The sequence below is a fragment of the Leopardus geoffroyi genome, chromosome D1 (genome assembly GCF_018350155.1).
Source record: "Leopardus geoffroyi isolate Oge1 chromosome D1, O.geoffroyi_Oge1_pat1.0, whole genome shotgun sequence".
Classification (NCBI taxonomy): Eukaryota; Metazoa; Chordata; class Mammalia; order Carnivora; family Felidae; genus Leopardus; species Leopardus geoffroyi.
The window spans coordinates 20,991,484-21,013,662 of record NC_059329.1 but is presented as its reverse complement, the minus strand read 5'-3'; the positions used below and the strand labels follow the sequence as shown (position 1 = coordinate 21,013,662).

Genomic DNA, 22,179 nt, shown 5'->3' with positions numbered 1-22,179 from the left:
GGCAAAGGGCACTGAAAAAGTGGGACACATGTCCCCCTATGCATGTCTGCCTCAGTCACCATCTTTTCTCCTTCTGTGAGCCCACCTCCTGCACACACCCTTACCTCCTGAGCCCTTCCTGCTGTGTCCTCTGAACACTCGATACCGACAATGATCTTTCCTGCATCTTTCATTTCATTACAGGAGGCTTCTTCCAACTACTTATCTTAAAACTAATCTTCTTCTTCCCAGAACTGTTCTCTCTCTGTCCCTCTCACATGGCGATCTCCTGAGGTACCATAGTCTAAGTACCCAGGTTGGGGGGGTGGGACTGGCAACCTCGTTAGTCACAAAGGTGGCTTCCAGCTCATTACTCCTCCACCCTCACTTGGATTACCTTCCTCATACTCTTCCTGCTGTCAACCTCCAACCTTCTCTGTCACTTCCCATTATTCACAAAAGCATCTGAATGCTAGTTTCTAGACTCCCACTTCATTGCACAGCCTGCCATCATCTTGAGATTTCAGTACCCTTGTGGATAACCTATCCAGCAGCCTCATTCAAAGCGTCTTAACTTTCTCAAATCAAATGGCTTCAACCTCCGCCACTCCCTCCCAAGCCAGAATCTTGTTATCCAGCAGAATTGTTCCACCTGTACAAAAAAAAAAAAGCAAATTGAAAAAAAAAATCCCACTTTTTAAATACAGTATCCAATCTTTGGAGCCTTCTAACTCAGAGATCTCTATTTTGCCTGGTCTTTGACTTCATCTGGACCTCTATATCTGTGTCGCCTCTGCTTTTTCCCTATAGTCCCCTTCCTTTTATCTTCAGTCTCTCTCCTATTTAGCTTCGGTTCCAGGTCCAACACCTAACCACTCTCTTCAACTCCATGTCCCTGATTTCCTTTTCATGACACCCATCCGGTAATACCCCAACCTTGAAAGTACATCAACACTCTGCTCCCTTTGTTCTTACACCAAAGCTGCTGAGTCCTGCCGAAATGAATCACATGGACTGTGCTCCTCTCTGCTAGTTTGGTGCCACTAAAAAAGGCAAAGAATCAAAACTAAACTGGACGCTCAACACTCCTGGGCAAAGGCTTTATTTTTCCCTGGGAATTGCACTAATTGTCCACAGAGCTACTTGAAACCCTTTCCTCAAACTCTCTCTTCTACCTCTTTTTGTCTCAGACTCAGTAGCTAGTCTTGCTGTCTCTTTCACTAAAACTACAGAAAACCTATCAGACGGAAACTCTAAGCACTTGCCTCTCAGTTTGTGAACTGGAATCAAATTCCACCACCTTTCCTCTCCTTCCTGGCAACAGTGGGCGAGTGTCCTAATACTTGTCCTTCCTGGATTTCACTGCTGCTCTAGAAGTCATCGTCTCCCACTTCCTCAGACACCCATCTCAGCTACCCCATTCCCCCGCCCCAAAAGTGTCAGCCCTCCCTGCTGACACTCTGACTTGGGCATTACAGCATCCTCAAATCTCCCCCATTCTGAAACTTTAAAGAGATAATAACACACAAAATTCTACCTCAACTCTACAACTTCTGTAGACACCACTCTCTATTCCCTCCCCTTTCCAGCTTCATGTTTATCAAAAGTGTCTATGCATTCATTTCCTACCTCTCTTTACTCTTTAACGTCCTGTAATATGGATTCTTTCCTGACCGAAGCCAATGAAATCGCCCTTGATTACAGCAGCAAGAACTTCTCTGATAGTAACCCAACAGTCCCCCTTCAGTCTCTACTTTGACTTGTCTGCAGTATCTTACACTTTGATAATTCCACTTTTTAAAATCATATTTCATTTGTTTTGGATGCGCACTCACTTCTTCTCATCCTACTTCATTCCTTTTCATTCTGGTGTGGGGAATCCTCTTACCACCCATCCCTAGATACTGGGTTTTCTTCGGTGTTTCCATTTCGTCCCCCTTTCGTCTCACTCTGTACATGCCTTCTGATAATCTCACCTCTTCTCATGACTTTAGTTATTACTTACATGTTAAATATTGCCAAATGTGTATCTTCATCCCTGAGCTTTCCTCTGAATGGCAGAACCATCTATCTATCTTTCTACTGGACATCTTCATATGAATATGCCATAGGGATCTCAAGTTCAAAGTACTCAAAAACAATTCAACATACTACCCTCTACACTGGCTCCTGTTTTTTTAGTTACTCTATTTAAATAAATGGTACCACTAAAACAAAAATCTGGGCTCAACTTGAAGCTTGCCTCTACAACCAACATCACACATTCCCCTCTGGCCACAGAAATCCAGGGAATTTCTCTACCTGATCCTAACCCTCAAGCCCCTAATATCTGTACTCAAGCCCACCTGACTGACGCTTGAGACACCCATTCCCTAACACTACCAAATCACTACCATCAGCCACCTGTATAATCATTACCCATCTAATTCTCCATAGGCTACATCAGCCTCAGATTTAGACTGTGTGAATACTCAATGTGTATGTGTACTTTCTGTTTTCATTTTTCTTGGTTTTTTTCCCCCTCAGATTATTTAAAATCTCCTTGCCGGTGGGATATTTTCTAGTCCCCTAGAAAGGGACCACAGCATCCAGAAATCCTAGATGTGGAGAGGCAAGGAAAAAAAATTCAAGTTCACAAGCTTTTACTTCAAATGACGTGTTTACGTATCTAGGGCCCCTTGTGTCACATGAGTTCAAATAGGGTAAAACCCACTCACCAACTCTTTTGCATTGTGTCATCGGCGCAGCAGCACACAGCAGAACCGGCCTTGGAACGTCCCTACAAGCCAGGGGCCCCTGAACTGGCTTGTTGACATCCTTGTTGATGGCAATGAAAGCTGTGTGGGAGCTTATGACTCCACAGTCAATGCTGACTTTCAGCACATCTTTTTTAGTTTTTGCTGGAGTCTCCCCGAAGCCTATGTCCATGCTCTGGAGAAAGGCCTTGGCAGCAAGGCGGTGAATAGTGAAGCTAGAAGAAAAGAACCCCTGTGACTTAGGGAAGAGCACACACATACCAGTTCCTCAGGGCCCTCAAAAGTTAGCCTTGGCAGGAGCGCCTGGGTGGCGCAGTCGGTTAAGCGTCCGACTTCAGCCAGGTCACGATCTCGCGGTCCGTGAGTTCGAGCCCCGCGTCAGGCTCTGGGCTGATGGCTCAGAGCCTGGAGCCTGTTTCCGATTCTGTGTCTCCCTCTCTCTCTGCCCCTCCCCCGTTCATGCTCTGTCTCTCTCTGTCCCAAGAATAAAATAAACGTTGGAAAAAAAAAAAAAAAGTTAGCCTTGGCAAAGGGACGAAAAAGCCAGATAAAGGGAGAGAGAAGACTTGAATGGGTCGGAAAGGAGAAGTGTTTGTAGGGACACAATTGAGGCCCAAATTAAGAGAGAGAAGTCAACCCTCAAGGATGGCAGAGACCCCCCCCCCAAAAAAAATAAAAACAAAAACAAAATAAAACAGTGAAGGAAAACTGGATTCTCACTTGTCATCAAGCTTGGGTTGTAGGGAAAATGTCACCTTATTCTCACAACTCTTGCCCTGGAGTGTGTAGTTGAGGCAAACTTCTCCTGTTCCCTCTTCTGGCTGCAAAGTAGAGAAGAGTAGACGTGATGGAAGGGAGAGGTCACCAAGAGAAAGGTCACAACTGGGGCCCCTCCCAACCCAACACATTAAAATTTCTGACTAGGACCCAGGTAGCACAGGAAATCAGAAACTGAAATCATGGAGAAGGGGGTAGGTGGGCTCCACCCGACAAGTGTGATCATTTGATGAGACTCCACCAGTTTTAAGAAAATTGTCTGGAGCAGAGGTCGGGGCCGTAACTACCCTGACTAGAGGAACAAACAAGAATTGGAACTCACCGGCATGGTCCCAGTCAACTGGGCATAGACAATTAACCTCTGACCCTTATAGAGGACAGTCTGTTCTGGTGAAAGCGTTTTAGCAGACAGACCACGAGGCAAATCCCAGTTCACAGAAACATCCTCTACTGCGGGCTGTAGAGCGTGTTTCAGGGCCCTAAGTGCCTGGTGGAAGACAGAGAACAGACTAAGCAAAAAAATAATAACGGCAATAATAACTACTATCAGCTGAATACTTATTATGCACCAGGTGCTATGCAACACTGTATGTGTTATGCTTATTCCGTAATATTGTCCTAGGAGGCGGTAGGGGTAAGGGAGAATAAAGTAAAGGATGGCAGCACCCCGGAAAGAGGAACTTACAAACATAAGCAGAGGAAGAAGATGCCTTCCCTTGTGTGCACTGATCAAATGGGAATATGAATTGACTGCATCTGCCAATCTACCAGACATACTACATTTCATCCTTGTTCTCTTCGTCTCCTTTGCATGGAGGATAGGATAGAGCACCAAAGTGTTCCTTGAGCACACATCTAGAATCCGGATCATGACGGTCACAATCCTTAGTTTCTTTCTGGTCTTAAACACAAAGCCTTGAACTCCCCTGGCATCTTGTCTCTGGGCTTCCAACTACTAGGACCAGATGCCATTTCTCCAGAAACTGCAGTAGGCCCCATTTACATCAGGTCAAAAGGAGCCCCACTATGTATTATAGCCCAAGGCGTTACGGATATAAGAAAATGAATTCTGGCGTCAAGATGTTGCCTCTGCCCTTGCGGCAGTGTCTCCCCCCGACCCCCGCTCCACACTCCCTCTGGATCACAAGGCCCTCTGAACACAAGGCCTGTCCTCACCTTGGCCTGCATCCTGTCCTTGCCTGTGATAAATTCTGAAGTGCCACCTCCTACCCGGGCAATGCCTTTTATGAGGCTGGTGGAGGCTCCTTCTCCAATCCCAAAGGAGAAACATCTGCAATTGTACAAGGATGAGAGGTTAGAGACAGACACTACAGAGGGAAATTATAAATTAACACATAATAGTCAAAAATACATAAAGAGATAAATAGCTAGTCTAGTTCCTTGACCCAAATCAGGAGGCCAAATGCCTTAAATTAATGATGCAATTTATTTTTTTTTAATTTTTTTTTTAACGTTTATTTATTTTTGAGACAGAGAGAGACAGAGCATGAATGGGGGAGGGTCAGAGAGAGAGGGAGACACAGAATCTGGAGCAGGCTCCAGGCTCTGAGCTGTCAGCACAGAGCCCGACGCGGGGCTCAAACTCATGGACCGCGAGATCATGACCTGAGCCGAAGTCGACCTCTCAACCGACTGAGCCACCCAGGCGCCCCTAATGATGCAATTTAATCATCACAAGACTCCTAAGAGGCAGACTTATGCTTCATTTTGCAGATAAGAAACTGAGGGCCAACAAATTGAAGAAATATGCCCAAGATCACACACCTACCAAATGGTAGAGATGACATTTGAGCACTGGTCTATGTGACCATAAGATCCCCCTGGCAAAACAATATATATTACGCTGATTCTAGAAGCAGAAAAAAAAAAATCTTCGGACCATATCCTCATCAATTATTTTAATAATAAATCCAAAGAACGGTGGGAGAAAGTGGGACAGGTAAGATCAAAGAGACACTATCATCAGCGCCTTGCTAACATTGTACTAGGGCCATATCTGCCCTGGCAAGACCAGTCCTAGGGTGGGAAAGGGTACCTCCTGCTCTTCTAGCTGGAGAGTTCTCTCCCTGCCATAATCCATGTGCACTAAATAGCTTTTTACTTACAATTTGGCTTCCCAGCTAAACTGCCTATTAGTGGCAACACTAATATAAGCATTTTTAGAAGGCATGACAAGGAGACATCAGATTGTAAATTAATGCACTGAAATTTTGGCTTATGCATCAGTCTCTTTTGAATTGGGTTAGTGTGAGTCATCAACCCCAATTCTAGTGACATCATAACAGTCTGAACTTGTAGGGCTAAGAACCAGACTTCTAATTAGAGTGACCGACCTGTGACAATGCCCCTAGAGACCACAGCCTGCCAGCATCTTGATATTATCATCTTTAAATTTCCCATGTGGCATCGCAACAGTAGCCTACATTCCTTATGGCTTATGAAGGGCTTTTATGTGCATTTTTAAGTGTTGTATGTGTAAAACTAAAGCTAAACAATAGTTATGGATGGCTAACAACATGCCTAGGACTTAAGTGCTTCCTATGGGTGACAATAATAAGGATAGTAATTACAATAATGGCAACAATTTATCTAGCACATGTTGTATGTGAAGCACAGTTCCTAATGCTTTACTTAGGTATACCCTTTTAACCCTCACAGCAAACCCATAAGAAAAATACTGCTATTGTCTTTATTTTCAAATGAGGAAACTGAGATAGGGAGTTTAGCTGATTTATCCAAACAGCTGGCAAGCAGGTGAAATGGAACTTAAATATATGATATGGACCTAAAGGAGAACACCATAGGACAGTACTGCTCGCAGCAAAGCCAAAGTTGTTTCAGCCAGTAGAGAACTGGAAAAGCTGTATACAATATTCTTAACAATCTTTTTGAAAACATCAAATGGCTTCAAAGACAATAGGAATGTATGGGCCATGACCTGGGAGAGGAGAGAGGCCAAGAGAGATGGGACTGGTATCTGGTTACCTGTTACCCTTGAAGATAGTGCCAAGTACAAAACAGATGGCTCAAAAGACTGAAAAACTAAGTGGTTTCAGACTTGGACTTTCCAAAGAGAAGTTGCCCTTACAGACACCTCAGGGCTTTTTTTTAACACAACCCTGCAGAACTACTCCCCAGAGGTAGAGATGAATCTGAAAGGAACCAGCCGTCAAATGTCTGAAGCTCATTTGGCTCTAATTGGACTAGGATGCTTTGCTTCTAGTCTCCCAACCTGTCAGAAGGAAAGAGTCAATCCTCGCAGAGGGAAGAGAACATCATCTAGAGGCTCAGAGGAGTTCTAGAACTTTTCATATAGAATATCTGACACCTAACAAAGGAATAGAAAATCCCCAAATATTGGGGAATTACACATGATACTTCTGAATAATTTAGGCTTTAAAAAATTGCAATGATACTACTCTTACGTGGATGCCAATGGAAAATGACAGATCCCAATTAGGATTCAGATATATATGTTTAAATGTATATATCTAAATGCATGCATTAGAAAAGAAAAGTCTAAAACTCAACTGCCTGAGCATCCATCCCCAGATGTTAGAAAAAGAACGGCCAATAAACCCAAAGAATTTAAAGGGAAATGAAAATAATAAAGATTGGAGTGACATTATTGATAGAAAAAACTACCATACAATAGAGAGGGTTAAAAAAAAAAACACCTCAAAAGTGCTCTGAAAGGATTATTAAAATTGACAAACATTTAGGGCAAGGAAAAAAAACAAAGAAGACACAAATACCCAACATCAGGAATGAAAAGGTAATATATCACAGATTCTACAAAATTTAACAACAGCATAAGGCAATATAGCATAAGAGAATTTTATCCAAAGACATTTAAAATTCAGATAAAATATACAAATTCCCATAAAAAGCAAAAATGTATAAAAGTAGGAATAGTGCATTTCAAAAAAAAGATATTTAAAAAATTTCCCACAAAAAAGGCCTCCTGACAACTTCTAGTAAACATTTAATAAAGAGGGGTGCCTGGGTGGTACATTCGGTTAAGCATCTGACTCTTGATTTTAGGTCAGTCATGATCTCATGGTTCATGGGTTTGAGGCCCGCACTGGGCTTTGCACTGACAGTATGGCGCCTGCTTGGGATTCTCCTTCTCTCTCCCTCTCTCTCTGCCAAAGCAAATAAATAAACTTAAAAAATTGTTTTTTAAAAACATTTAAAAAAGAAAATCTTTCAGATAATAGAAAAATAGACAATTTTAGCTCATTTTCTGATGCCAGAATAACAATGACATCAAAACCTGACAAGAATAGTATATGAAAATATATGTTGACGTTTCTCATGAAAAGATATGTAAAAATCCTAAAGTTGAAAAAAAATCCTGAAGTTACCAGACAACTGAATCCAAAAATACATAAAAAAAAGTTAATAGATCACAACTAATTTGGGTTTATTTCAGAAAGGCAAGGTTGGTCTAATACTAGTCATTATAAGTCACACATGAAAAGAAAAAAAGGATAAAATCAAACACTCATCTCAACAGATACATAAAATGCATTTGATGTAATTCAACAATCATTCATGGTTTTTGTTAGAAAAAAAAGAAAGAAAAAATAACTCTCAAAATCAATACAATTTCCTTAATCTGATGATATGTACAAAAAAACCTATAGCCAACAATCATACTTATTGATGCAGTGTTGAACATGTTCCCTCTGAAATCCAAAACAAGGAAAGAATGCCAGCTATGACCACATCTATTCAGGTTTATACTAAAGTTCTTTTCCATGGCAAAAGGGAAGGGAAGAAAAATAAAATCTATAAGAATCTGCAAATATACTATTAGAATTAATATTTAAATAAGGCAAAGTCACTGAATAAAAGGTCCATGTAAATTTTAAAAGCTATTATAATCAATTTCTATTTAGAAATAAATGCCCAGTAAATAAAATGATTTTAAAAATACTATTTAAGATAGTATCTAGGGCACCTGGGTGGTTCAGTCAGTTAAGTGTTCAACTCTGGATTTCGGCTTAGGTCATGATCTCACAGTTTGTGGGATCAAGGCCCATGTCTGGATCTTTGCTGGCCGTGTGGGGCCTGCTTGGGATTCTCTCTCCCCTTCTCTCTCTCTGCCCCTGCCCTCCCCTCAAAATAAATAAATAAACATTTAAAAATCAAAAGAGTATCAAACACCTAGGGAAAAATCTAATAACAAACGCATGAAGACCTCTACACAGAGAATTATAAAACATTACAGAGAGATTTTGTATGTATTGTTGGATTAAGGAAATGAGCACATTTACTAATTTTATGGGAAACCAGGTTTGTTACCATAGAGGAAAAAAGGCACAAATTTGGAATAGAAGAAAAAAGAGAAAGAATGTTATATTATTACCTTGGAAGTAGGGGTATCAGTTAAAACAAATTCTTTTAATAGTTGCTAGTTCAGTCTGCCAAAAATGGCTACAATCAAGAACAGGCCCGTAACAGAGTTATGCCTAATACTCAAATATTGACCTCTATTTGTCATTTTCACTGAAAGAAACTAGGCTTCTTGTAGAAATAACTGGCGATAGGGATGGAAAAGTATAGATGAGTCTGTACTCTTTTATAAGAAAGAAAGGAAATATTCAAACACCAAAGAGACACATGAAAAAGACATAGGAACAAGTGAAACGCAGCTCCCACTGGCCAAAACTGGAATTTTTGAAAATCTAAATGAAAACTGAAAATAATGAACCTTAAAAAATTGAAAAACAATCCAAAATTTTGGAAGAATCCCGAAGTATATATTCGCACAACAAAAGGAAGGGGGGGGGGGGGGGAAGGAAAATCTTTTTTTTTTTTTTTAATGTTTATTTATTTTTGAGAGAGCACAAGAAGGGGAGGGGCAGAGAGAGGGCAACAGAGGATCCGAAGCAGCCTCTGCACTGAGAGCAGTGAGTCTGATGTGGGGCTCAAACTCATGAACTGCAAGATCATGACCTGAGCTGAAGTCGGATGCTCAGCTGATTGAGCCACCCAGGCACCCCAAGAAACGCTTCTTTACAGTAAGATGCCAACTAATCTGGAAAAGCTGACAGAACTTAAAAATCACCATTTGTAACCACTGACAATAATAACATTTGGGTAATAATCATCAATGAATGCTGGATCTACAGAGTAAACATCTGTTGAGAACAAGATGTTTACAAAATTTCCAAGTTTTCCATCAGATACCACCTTTTAACGAAGTGGTCAAACCTATCAGCAGACTCAATGTTACTTTTGGAATATTTCTTCCCAAAATATTTAATATTAACCTAAGCGTGAATTTAAGTAATTAAACACAAACATAAATTGAGTCTCTACAAAAATAACTAGATAGTCCTCTTTAAAAATATCCGTGTCATGAAAAATAATGAAAGGCTGAGGATCTCTCCCAGAGTAAAGAAGATTAAGGAAACATAACAATGAAATAAAATGTTTGGTCTTAGATTTCCTCTGGGAACAAAAGCAAAGATAAACAAAGAAAAATCTGTAAAGGACAGTATTAGAAAGCTTGGCAAATATGGCCTGTATTTAGATAGTATCATCTCAACATTAGATATCCTGAGTTTAATAGTTTCATTGTGGTTATTCATCAGGATGTCCCTGTTCTTAGAAGATAAGGTGTGTTATTATTTGCATATGAAGAATTACAGTATCTGTGGTTTGCTCTCAAATATTTCAGACAAAAAATAGGTGAGGCAAATGTGCTAAAACATGGACCTCTGGTAGAAGGGTATATGAGTGTCTATTGTTCTATTCTTCCAACTTCTCTACAGGTTTCAATTTTTAAATAAAATATTGGAAACACACATTCAGAAGAATCAAGAAAGACCTAAATAAATGGATGGACACACCATCTAAATAGATTAGACTACTCAATATAACAAACACTAACTTGTCCCAAAACTGATCTATAAAATCAATGCAATTCTCTCTCCTTTTTTTAAGTAATCTCTATGCCCAAGATGGGGCTTGAACTCATAACCCCGAGATCAAGAGTCACATGCTCTACTGACTGAGCCAGCCAGGCACCCCTAAAGTCAATGTAATTCTAATCAGTATCTCAACAGTCTCCTTTTTTTGGTGAAAACTGACAAACGAATTCTAAAATACAAATATAAAGAGTCAAGAACAGCTGAGACAATCTTGAAAAAAAAAAAACAAAGTTGAAGACTTACTCTATTGGAAATCAATATTTATCAGAGAGCTACGTAAATTTATCTGGTATAGTACTGGCACATGTCTAGATAAATAGACTAATGGGATGGAACAAAGGATCCAAGAACAATTACTACATGTGTAGATGCTTATCTGTGACAAAAATGACACTGTACATCAGTGAGAACTTTTCAATAAATGGTACAGGGTCAATATGATATCAACATGAGAAGATAATGAAAATTGGCCCCTACTTCACACAACACACACACACAAAATCCACGTGAACTACAGATCTAACTCTCTCTCTCTCTCTCTCTCTCTCTCTATATATATATATATACACACATACATACACATATAACTATCTATTATTCTATGGAATACTACACACCAATGAAAATTAACCACGGCTCCATGCAAAATAGGTATGAATATCAACATACTACTGAGGGCAAGAAGCAAAATACACAGAAACAAAAACATATTGTATAACCCACTTATTTTTATTTGAAAACAAGCAAAAATAATCCATGGTGTTACAGGTCAGGAAAGCTATTTCCTTTGGAGAGGTAAAAGTTGGTAGTGATCAACTCTGTGATTCACCCAGCTGTATACTTATGATTTGTGTAGTTTTGTGTATGTTTTACTTTGATAAAAATGGTTATAGTTTAAAAAAAACTGTCTTGGGGCACCTGGGTGGCTCAGTTGGTTAAGTGTCCAGCTTCGGCTCAGGTCATGATCTCACTGCTCGTGAGTTCGAGCCCTACATCGGGCTCTGTGCTAACAGCTCAGAGCCTGGAGCCTGCTTCAGATTCTGTCTCCATCTCTCTGCCCCTTCCCCACTCACTCTCTGTCTCTTTCTCTCTCAAATATGAATAAAACATTAAAAAATTTTTTTAAACTATCTTACTATTCAATTTTTGTTTCCATATGGTTTAGACATTATTTAGAAAATGACTTTTATCTTTTACTAGAGAGGGGAAAATGATATAGAAAAAGCTTTTTAGCTAGTAAAACTAAAATTCTTGAATCACTCTCTCCTCTGAAAGGAATGTCAACCCTGGTAGCAATTGGCAGTAAACTACATGTGCCACTACCCAGGTCAGTCACCCAGAACTCACATTCTCTTCCTACCTGTGCCTCAGTCTGTGGTTCCGAACTTCTTTAATTATACTGAACGTGTCAGTAACTTCTCCATCTGTGAAGACAAAAAGCTGTAGATAGAAAGAAGACATTCGTCACATCTCTGTGAAGATCATTTTTTAAGACGCCAGAATTTGCCCTTGGGAAAAATCAACTGTTTCATTCCAGAGACTACAGCCCCTTCAGACGGGTGTGAGGTCCCTAACGTTCCATGGTCACTTGCACCACATTCTCACACGGCTTGTTTGGGACCTGGGATTTTCATCACCTCCCCCTTCTCGTCTCATCTAAAACTTTTGTGGGACTCCACAAAACAACTTCCACCACCCACCGCCCACAGCACGGAGCTAAGGAAAGGAATCCTATTAAACGCTTCTTGTCTCTTGTCTTATTCTCTTCACTGTATGATAGAAGACTCTGAATTTTATGTCCTATTTTAACAAACCTACAACCAAGCTCAGGGGGATGGATTCTTGAACAGAGATTTCATTCTCTCTGTTGCCTTCTGCTGGCTCTGTTCCAGGTGTTCCTACCTGTAGGGGGTGGCCCGGGATGGAAGGTTCTCTGTAAATGACCTGGAGTGGTGTCAAGATTTCCGTGCCCCCTAGGTCCGCCCGCATAAGTTTAACTCTCCTCAGTGCCTCTTCCATGGTATCCTGAGTGTATTTCACACTATTCCTGAGAAAAACAAACACGCCCAGTGATACGATAGCTGCTCAACACCACCCAGTATCAAGTCCCTGAACTGAGATACCTCCACTATAAACAACCTCACCTGAAACACCCAACGCCAAAGTCAACTGTGCAAGGAACCCCTCTAACAATCTACTTCTGTCTTTGAAGTTTCCTTTTGGACTCTCTGTAGGCTTTCTAGAAACTTACGGAAAGAATGCCTCGAAGGAAGATCCAAATGCATAGATATTGAAATAACAGTTTACAGGCAAACTCTTCAGCAGCAAAATCAGTGTTTCCTGAAGGAAGAGAGTGCAAGGAGACAGTGAGAGAGGCTCCTCCCAGACACACAGACCCTCCCAGTGTAATTCTTACAGGGGTGGGCCTTCCCACATTTCATGACTCCAGGCCCTTATATCCCAAGGCTATTCTCAGAGTGGTCATGTTAGACGTAGCTCAGAAGGGGAAAGTTCCAGATGGACCCCAATTTAACTCTTGCGATTCATCCTCCTTTCACGTGACCAGAAAAAGAAAGTAACTAGCTTTACCTTGGCTGCCTCTATGCGCAACTGTGATTTATCCTGTTTACTTATGGGGCACTGCATACTCCCTGAGCAGTCCATGAGGAAGACGAATTCTCCACAGATAGCTGATGGCTCAACTTCTGGGATATTTGGGTAGAAACACACCATCGCAGATGGATCTTTCATCAAACCATCTAATTTGAAAAGATAAGGACACCAGAACATGAAAAGGAACCCAAGAATACCGAAGACCCCAAGAATCGGTGTAGTCAGTTACATAGGGAGCTGAGAAAATCCAAATCTAAAATGCTATTTGCTCTTCATACTGTATATCCTGGCAGAGGGTTTCGGGTGAGTTATAAACATATAAAAGATAGAGAAGCAGAAAAGATATGGAAGAAAAAAAGAAGGTAGAGGTCACAGGTACAACCAATAATTAAAATATATAATTGGATGCTAGTTTCCTAGCAGGGAGGTAATTGAGTGAAATGCCTGAAGTTAAAATGTTCTGGAATCTGCCAGAAGAATCGAGCTAATTTATTGGCAGGGACACCTTCTCTTCAGATCAAATCAATAGGAAATGTATTATGTGGGTCCTTGTTTAGGTCTTTAATTATACTTTTGAAATAATGAAGGTTCATGGGCAACTCCTATGTTGGCAGTTTGCAAGAGCTGAAAGTATAAGTGTCATACACACCAAGGAAAGTCCTCTGCTTTGGGGATGAAACATTTAATGATACTCTCCGGAAGTGGGACGTGTGTTAGACTCTAACAGCATCATCCAAGCAACACTGGGAAGGAAACCATGGGAGTCTGACCCATCTTACCAGGCTGTCAAAGCTTTGGTTTTATTTTGAGGAACAAGTGAAAACTGATGCAAGAATTGAAATGTTAGTATTGAGACAGAGATGAAGCGAGAATGGCTGGGTGATTAGATCCACTCCAGTTTTACAGTTCAGAGAATATAAGAGGACAAAGAATTAAATTCCCGTACCTTACTGTTATAAAGTGATTCCAGGATTTATAGGTTTCAATACTCAGTAGCCTTGGGATTCAATACGACTACAGGATGTGGTTTGTTTTAATCTCTTACCCTTGGGATACCCCAATGACCAAACTGGCTTCCAAATGAAATGGGCGCAGCTCATCAAATATTTGCTTGAATGCTAGTTCAAGAATAACTTCTAAAAAATCCAAATCGCTGCATACAGAATGGAAGGGTAGCTTTTTTTTTTTTTTTTTTTTGTTTGTTTTTAATGGGCAAGGTAAATTCCATTCTATTTAAAGAGGCAGCTTATTGTAGCGGGATTGGCACTGGACTGGTAAATCAGACAATCTGCCATGACAATGAAACAGGTGCGTATGTTTAATGTGTTTAGAACAATGCCAGATATACAGTATGCACTATCTAGGTATTTCTACTATAATTCCTTTGGCTTGGCTCAAATTATTTTCACCTTTATGAGTCTCTGCTTCCTCATTTTTAAATAAGGCATTTCAAGCCCTAGCTCTTCTGCTTGCTGGCCTCAGTTTCTTCATCTGAACAATCCAAGTAGTAATACCTGACTCAAGATCATGTTAAGGGTTCAGTGATACACGTTTAAGGAACTGAATCGAGGCCTTAACTCAGGTTAAGCTCTTAATAACAATTTTGGAAAATTATTTACCAACTTTTTATGCTATTTTTATTAAATTATACATATAACTTTTTAAAAATCATGTTCTTAATATGGTCAAGTATATTCTAAGTTTAAATATATATATATTGGGGGGCGCCTGGGTGGCTCAGTCGGTTGAGCGTCCGACTCGTGATTTCCGTTCAGGTCATAAACTCACAGTTCCTGGGTTCGAGCCCCACACTGGACTTAGCACTGACAGTGCAGCTGGGGGTTCTCTCTCTCCCTCTCTCTCTGCCTGTCCCCAGATCATGCGTCTCTCTTTCTCAAAATAAATACACTTTAAAATATGTGTATACATATGTACATATGTATGTAAAGTACTTTCATCATGTGGTAGTATGCTTCATTTTGTAGAACTGTCAGTGGGTTTAGTGAGCCAAGCTGCCAGTTGTCATTTTCTTCCTTGTTAGAACACGAACAGAAAGTCATCTTGACTAGATATATGATCTAGAAAGTGAGATTTGAGTGGCCCTGCTAGAAGGGGATTCACAAGATCATAAAGGCTTCCCCTGATATCCCGCTCTGGCCCGCAGAGCCCGTCATAGAGAACAGATGAGGAATTCCGCCTAGGGGCCAAGGGAACTTCTTGGAATTAAAGGAACTGAGATCGTAATCCATACCTTTTAAGATTCAGCACTATTAGGGGCGCCTGGGTGGCGCAGTCGGTTAAGCGTCCGACTTCAGCCAGGTCACTATCTCGCGGTCTGTGAGTTCGAGCCCCGCGTCGGGCTCTGGGCTGATGGCTCAGAGCCTGGAGCCTGTTTCCGATTCTGTGTCTCCCTCTCTCTCTGCCCCTCCCCCGTTCATGCTCTGTCTCTTTCTGTCCCAAAAATAAATAAACATTGAAAAAAAAAATTTAAATAAAAAAAAAAAAAGATTCAGCACTATAAAACTTTCTCTGGTGGATTAGAATAATCCTGACTGAAGACCAGGTCGCTACTGTGGGCGTATTTCATGGGCACCCAAGGGGGAGCCACCAAAGGGAAAGGACAAAAACAGTACAAAAGGACAAAACTAATGTACAAAGACAGGGCATGGAGCTTAGTGGAAGAAGAGCTGGAGCAAATCTGGTTGAGGCTGGGAGCCCCTCTACCGGCTTTAGCATGGACAACTGGCCCAGAGAAAAAATGGTTGAACAAGTGAGGGCAAACTAAGGAGCTCTAAATCGACCTTGGCCAAACATTAACAATGGGAGAGAAGGATGGCCTCTGGAGGACCAACTACAGGAAACTGTCTTCATAGCAGCGTAGTTACAGAAGTAAGAACCTAACCCAAGCTATAGCATTGTGACTATGACTGTCCCCAAACATCCTTCCATTCCACCAATGTGAAAAAAGCTTCAGAGGTGGCAGAACCTCCAGTTAGACTTTGGTCCCTGCAATCCAGGGACATGGCTGCCCAGGAAGGCCCAAGACAGCAATAGACTCCTATGGGTTATACCAGTTATAGTTATAAGGAACAGTACACACATGGTAAGGAAAATTTAGAAAATAAGGGAAATTAAAGAAATTAAAAAACTATTAAGAGACTATATCCAGTTTTTAACATACTTAGAAATTAAGATCCTAGGGTGAGATGAAAAATCTCTGGAGATGAATGATCGGGCATTACCGGATTTGGAAATCTTTGATAATTTGAAAAGTGAAAATGTCACATCATTATTTTCATTTTATTTTTTCCCCACAAATGAATATTTACTTTTTCATTGAAGTATAATTAACACGCCATGTTATATTAGTTTCAGGTACCCGACATAATGATTCAACAATTCTATACATTACTCAGTGCTCACTACAATAAGTCTATTTGCCATCTGCCACCAAATGTTATTACAATCTTACTGACTATATTTCCTGTGCTCTACTTTTCATCACTGTGACTTACTTATTTGGAAACTGAAAGTTTGTACCTCTTAGTACCATAGATAATAGATAAGGGGATATATAAAAGAAATAAAATAGACTAGAAATAGATAAAAGGGATTCGGAGGTACACATTTCCAGTTATTTTTATTTTATTTCATTTCATTTCATTTTATTTCATTTTATTTTATTTTATTTTATTTTATTTTATTTTATTTTTATTTGCACTTGTAGAGACTGATCATTGCCATCTATGTTTGTAAACTAGTTGTGTTTCCTGTTGTGAATTATTTGTCCATGTCCTTGATCTCGTTATCTACTGATTCACTTAAATTTGCCTCTAAGACACAACCACATGATACTCATTGTATCTAACCGTAATGTAAGCTCTTTGGATGTTTTACCTACTACTGGACAGAAGAAAAGTAAAGTGAGGGTAATTTGAGGGAAATTCCAAGACAAGAGTTACCCTTTAGGAGGTAACTACAAAGGGAGAAAGAAAATACCTGGGTTGTTTTTAGGATTCCCCAACTCCACAGCTACACTGGGGGTATGCACCTCCCTGTAGTAAATCAGGAGTTCCACATCTCGATCAAATTTGTGTCCATCAGCCAAGGAAATCTGAGTTTGGGAACAAGCAAAAGAGCCATGTTAGAACTATCACTGCTTGCTGCCTGGGGCTGAGGTCAGAGCTGCGGGCTACAGGCTTCTTCCTTGAGTGAGCATGATCAGCGGCAGGGGCAAGAATGGAGAGAAGGCTCTGGATAAAGAAGGAACAAAGTAGGATTCCCTCTACTTAGTAGGGAAAAGTAAGGAACATTTTGGAAAGACTGAGTGAGGAACAAGGTCAGAACCCAAAGAACAGGGGTGCTGGCAACAACATTACTTTCTTATGAATTACCTGGGCAGAAGTCTTCTTATCTCCAAGGTACTCAATAGGACTCAAGGGGCAGTTGGACTGGATCGTCTCAATGCCATGCTGGGAACTGACAGTGGCAGTCATGCTGAACGCATAGGGCAAGTCATCCAAAGGGACTATGGGAGTCTTCAAATCAAGGCAACTGTCCTCAGGTGATCCTACAAGAAGTTACTTTAGTTCTGTTTTCCCTTCTCATATTGTTTAGCACCCCTACGACACTTGAGGGGGTTTCCCAAATTATATAACCCACCACCAGTATTCAAAAGGAAAGGATACTCACCAGAGCAACGGTATCGAGGATTCAAGACAGCTGGGAGCACATAGCGCAGGGCCCCATCCGCTTCCAGGGGCAGCTCCTGCACGTACTTCAGGGTGAGCGCCACCTTTGACCCAGGTTGCAAGTTCCCCACATTGCAACAGAAGACGTCCCTGGAGCACTTGTCCTCTTCCAGGAGGAAAGCTTGGTGGCGGTGGCTGATGGCACTCTCATAGATGATGTGGGCCTACGGATAACAGGGACAGGAAGGTGATACCAAAGGTGGCATGGCTAAATGAAGAGACGAGCGGTACGGAAAACAGAGACTGATGGAGACGCCCTGTGATTGGTCTTGCCAAGGTCACAGCTCTACTGTGAATGCCTGATGGACTATTCCCCCCAGATGATTTTAGGAAAATAGCAGCTAGAGGGGAATAGCAGAAAGAGCATTCAACATCAGCATTTTTTGTGAAGTTGCATATGCTAGAGATCCTAAGAGTACGCATTAAGGAAATAAGAAGGGAGGAGATAATCTACTCATCCCTAGTACCTTCTTCTTATCCTTTAATTCTGCTTTAATTGTCTTCCCATCCACCATGGCCTCAAAGCTGTAGACAGCTGAATCTTCATCCATGGGGAATACAAAGAAGGTCTCCAAAGGAAATTTCTCTTCATTTTCATAGTTTAAGGTAGCAGCCACACCAGCCACAAACTCACGAATGGACAAGGTCACACAGATGCTCTTCAATGGCACTAGAGATAGACCAGAGTTCAAGTGGTGAACAAACTTTACCAGAAGGCCTCCTGCATGCCAGGCATTGGGCTAGATGCCAAAGATACAATGGCAAGTTAGGGTCATGAATCATGCCTACCTGGTTCCTCTTGGCGGGTTAGTAGGCCAGAAGGGCGCACCATGGTGATGCAGGGTTACTGTGGAAAAGACACATCATAAATACAGTGATATGTTGGGGATTATCTATTCAAAGACCAGACCTCCTGTGCTCCTGTCTGGCACGAGAATACATTCAGAGGATTAATGGGAAGGAGAAAGAAGCTGTGAAGAAGGGGACCCAGACGCCAATAGTAATAGTCCTTCTAAATGCCAGACCCAAGTGGTAAACTGTAAGATTCACTACGTACCCAATAAACAGGAAGTCTCTGAAACACCCTGAAGCTGGTTCAAATACCAGTTCCACTTTTTCAAATATACCATTCCTTAAATACTGTATGTGGAATAACTAAAATTATCTTAACCCCTTTGAACCTCAGTATTCTCTTTCCACAATGAAAACCATATACTATTTGTCATATATGCATATATGGATTTATATATATGAAGTCCTTAGAACAGTGCCTGGCCTACAGGAAGCATTTAATCAATGATAATAGGCTTGTATTGCTCCTGCTGTAATTGTTACAGTTGTTAAATAGACCTTGCCTGTTACTTTGGATCACGCTAAACAGAGACCTGCATTTAAGAAGCATCTTGATCCATAATGGTCCCCTGCAACTAAGATCACTTACCTTGTGACTTTTCTTTTGGGACTCACAATTGAAACCACTGTTTCCTCCATCCAAAGTATTCTAAGATATATATGTAAATATCACATATGCAACATGACCTCCATTTTATTTTATTTTTTATTTTTTTTAAATGTTTATTTATTTTTGAAAGAGACAGAGACAGAATGCAAGTGAGTTAGGGGCAGAGACAGAGGGAGATACAGAATCCGAAGCAGGCTCCAGGCTCCCAGCTGTCAGCACAGAGCCTGACGCAGGGCTCGAACTCACAAGCTGTGAGATCATGACCTGAGCCAAAGTCGGATGCTCAACTGACTGAACCACCCAGGTGCCCCAACATGACCTCTATTTTATTTTTTTTATTTTTTTTTTCAACGTTTATTTATTTTTGGGACAGAGAGAGACAGAGCATGAATGGGGGAGGGGCAGAGAGAGAGGGAGACACAGAATCGGAAACAGGCTCCAAGCTCTGAGCCATCAGCCCAGAGCCCGACGCGGGGCTCGAACTCACGGACCGCGAGATCGTGACCTGGCTGAAGTCGGACGCCCAACCGACTGCGCCACCCAGGGGCCCCCATGACCTCTATTTTAAATCATGCCATCCTAACCACCTATTCCAAATTTTATTATAATCTTAGACACCTATTTCATGTGATATGGTAACAAGAAGATACATTTACATATCTAGATTATGATTTACACTATGATTCTTTTATCCAGAGAATCAGTGGGTGGGTCTGGTCCTAGTCATTGGCCCTAGTACCCCTGGAAGCTGCCCTCTGACCATTCTGAACAGAATCATTGGTCACCTTGCCTCTCCCTGCTCTGTCAAAGGGTGACATGAGCTACAATCTCCAGCACCAGTTAGGGGGCCTTTCACTGAAAACACAACTTAAGGAGCTAAAATGGAAGTATCTGGTGTACAGAGAATGCCAAAAAAACCCAGAAACTTATGTACTTATCCAGAGTCCCAGAAGCAGACAAGTCTCTGGGAAGCCCAACCTTCACTGAGGAACCCACAGGCCACAAAAACATGTAGGCTCATGAGAAAGGCAACTTTCCTTCTTAGAACAACATCCCCCTCAAGGATTCTGAAGCTTCTGGAGGACTACTTCTAGGCCCTCTATGCTCATCCCAATCACCATTTAAAACCTCACCCTACTCCCATCCAGAGCAATGTCCACGTCGCTCATCCATCTGATGGCAATGGTGCATCTTGTACACCATGCCCCATGTCCACAGATCAGCGCCAATAAATCAGGGTCTTCATTCTGTGGTATTTTGAAGAACTGGATAAAAACTGAGTGTGGCGGGGTGCCTGGGGGGCTCAGTCGGTAAAGTATCCAACTTCAGCTCAGGTCATGAGCTCACCATTCGTGGGTTCAAGCCCCACGTCAGGCTCTGTGCTGACAGCTCAGAGCCTGGAGCCTGCTTAGGAATCTGTCTCCCTTTCCTTCTGCCCCTCCCCCACTCATGATCTCTCTCTCTCTCTCTCTCTCTCTCTCTCTCAAAAATAAATAAACATTAAACAATTTAAAAAAACTGAGTGTGGCAAAATGGCTCCCATTTGATAGAAACACAGAGGGCAGTAGCAGCTGTGGGGAGAGGAAAGAATGGTCAGGAAAAGGACTTCCATGCAGATGCTTGACTGAGGTAAGATCTGGTAGGACGGGCTGGGGTTAGGGGAGGGAAAAATTTCTAAAATATCAGTAGGAAGCTTACAACAGGAGGAAGACCCAGGACCCTCGACAACTGAAGAAATGTGTCAAGTAACCCAATCTCTGAGGCTTGGCAATACTCACCAAGGATGACTTCCAGGTGAAGGGACAGAAGCAGAGGGGTATCTCCTACAAAGAAACAGTCTTATTTCCCAATTCTAACCCCAGAACAAATCCTTCATTGAGGCGAATTTTCTGCACCTTCTCCCCCACCCTTCTCCGTACAAACTATGGTGGTTCAGAACTAGTTCTCTGCCCCCCAGGATGCCATTTCAGAAATGCACCTGGCAACGGTAGGCAAAGACTGACCACAGCAGCTGACCAAGGTCAAAGCGTTGAATCTGAGGCGGCTGGGAGAATAGAGGGGGGGCCCATTGAGCCGGAGGGCTGCGTGTTAAGGTGGACCCTCAGGAATCCAAGAGTCCAGGCACCTAGCGGTTCAGCCACCCACCTAGGAGAGGGAGGAGCCAGGGCGCTCGTGGCGCAGCGGGCCACACCCCTGCAGCCTGTTGCAGGGGACAAGAGGGGAGTGGAGCTCAGATAGAAACAGAAAGTGATTTAATCTTTAAAATTTCAGTCCTAGGTTTGCAGCCTCCAAGTATTAACAGAAGGGACCAGAGTCGCTTCCTTAAATTTCTATAGGGAAGGGTTTAGAGGCTGCAGTCCTACTGGGGTCGGGGGGTGGGGGGAGGTTTGAAACTCCATTTCCACAGCAGAAAATTCGATAAAATTGAGAAAACATCAATCTTCTACGAGAGAGAGAGAGAGAGAGAGAGAGAGAGAGAGAGAGATAAGTAAAGTTGAAGAGAAGGAAAGTAAAAAGAAGAGGGGCCTTGAGAAAATCAGCAGATGCCTAAATCCCCTTTCCAGCCCTCACCCCCACCCCCACCCCCCACAAGATCCCCCTAAACTGCCAAACCTGCAGAAAACCCCCGGGGAGCGAACACCAGGATTAAATTCCCCCACCCCTTGGGTTTGCGGTTAAAACAAGCCCCAGAGGGTTTGGAGATGGGGAAAGGGAGCTGGAAGGGGCGCGTCTTGGCCGTCAGGGTTAAGGGGTGTGATCCAGCCCCAGCGCGGGCTGCGGGATCCCCTACCTTCTCCCGCAGTCTGGGCGCTCTGAGTCACAGCCGGGGGAAAACAGCTGCAGTCAAAATTTCCAGGAAGACCCGCCCCTTCTAG

At 42.0% G+C, this 22,179-nt stretch overlaps 1 protein-coding gene across 3 annotated transcripts in view; it reads right to left on the bottom strand.

Moving 5' to 3' along the window:
- The window catches only part of VWA5A (von Willebrand factor A domain containing 5A), a 36,834-nt gene extending 14,655 nt beyond the window's left edge, over window positions 1-22,179 (bottom strand). The window contains exons 1-16 of one of the 3 annotated variants that reach the window (XM_045483270.1): window positions 22,095-22,179; window positions 21,082-21,126; window positions 18,631-18,688; window positions 18,309-18,511; window positions 17,783-18,005; window positions 17,485-17,660; window positions 17,090-17,204; window positions 13,067-13,236; window positions 12,729-12,817; window positions 12,380-12,524; window positions 11,838-11,917; window positions 4,689-4,803; window positions 3,835-3,999; window positions 3,456-3,556; window positions 2,697-2,950; window positions 1,164-2,576 (exon numbers count right to left, since the gene is read on the bottom strand). In XM_045483270.1, the coding sequence (XP_045339226.1) occupies window positions 2,548-2,576; window positions 2,697-2,950; window positions 3,456-3,556; window positions 3,835-3,999; window positions 4,689-4,803; window positions 11,838-11,917; window positions 12,380-12,524; window positions 12,729-12,817; window positions 13,067-13,236; window positions 17,090-17,204; window positions 17,485-17,660; window positions 17,783-18,005; window positions 18,309-18,511; window positions 18,631-18,673 (1,908 nt within the window). In that variant the 5' untranslated portion in view covers window positions 18,674-18,688; window positions 21,082-21,126; window positions 22,095-22,179 and the 3' untranslated portion in view covers window positions 1,164-2,547. Of the gene's footprint in view, window positions 1-1,163; window positions 2,577-2,696; window positions 2,951-3,455; window positions 3,557-3,834; window positions 4,000-4,688; window positions 4,804-11,837; window positions 11,918-12,379; window positions 12,525-12,728; window positions 12,818-13,066; window positions 13,237-17,089; window positions 17,205-17,484; window positions 17,661-17,782; window positions 18,006-18,308; window positions 18,512-18,630; window positions 18,689-21,081; window positions 21,127-22,094 lie in introns of those variants that run through there. The other 2 variants (XM_045483269.1, XM_045483268.1) reach the window with 2 other exon arrangements.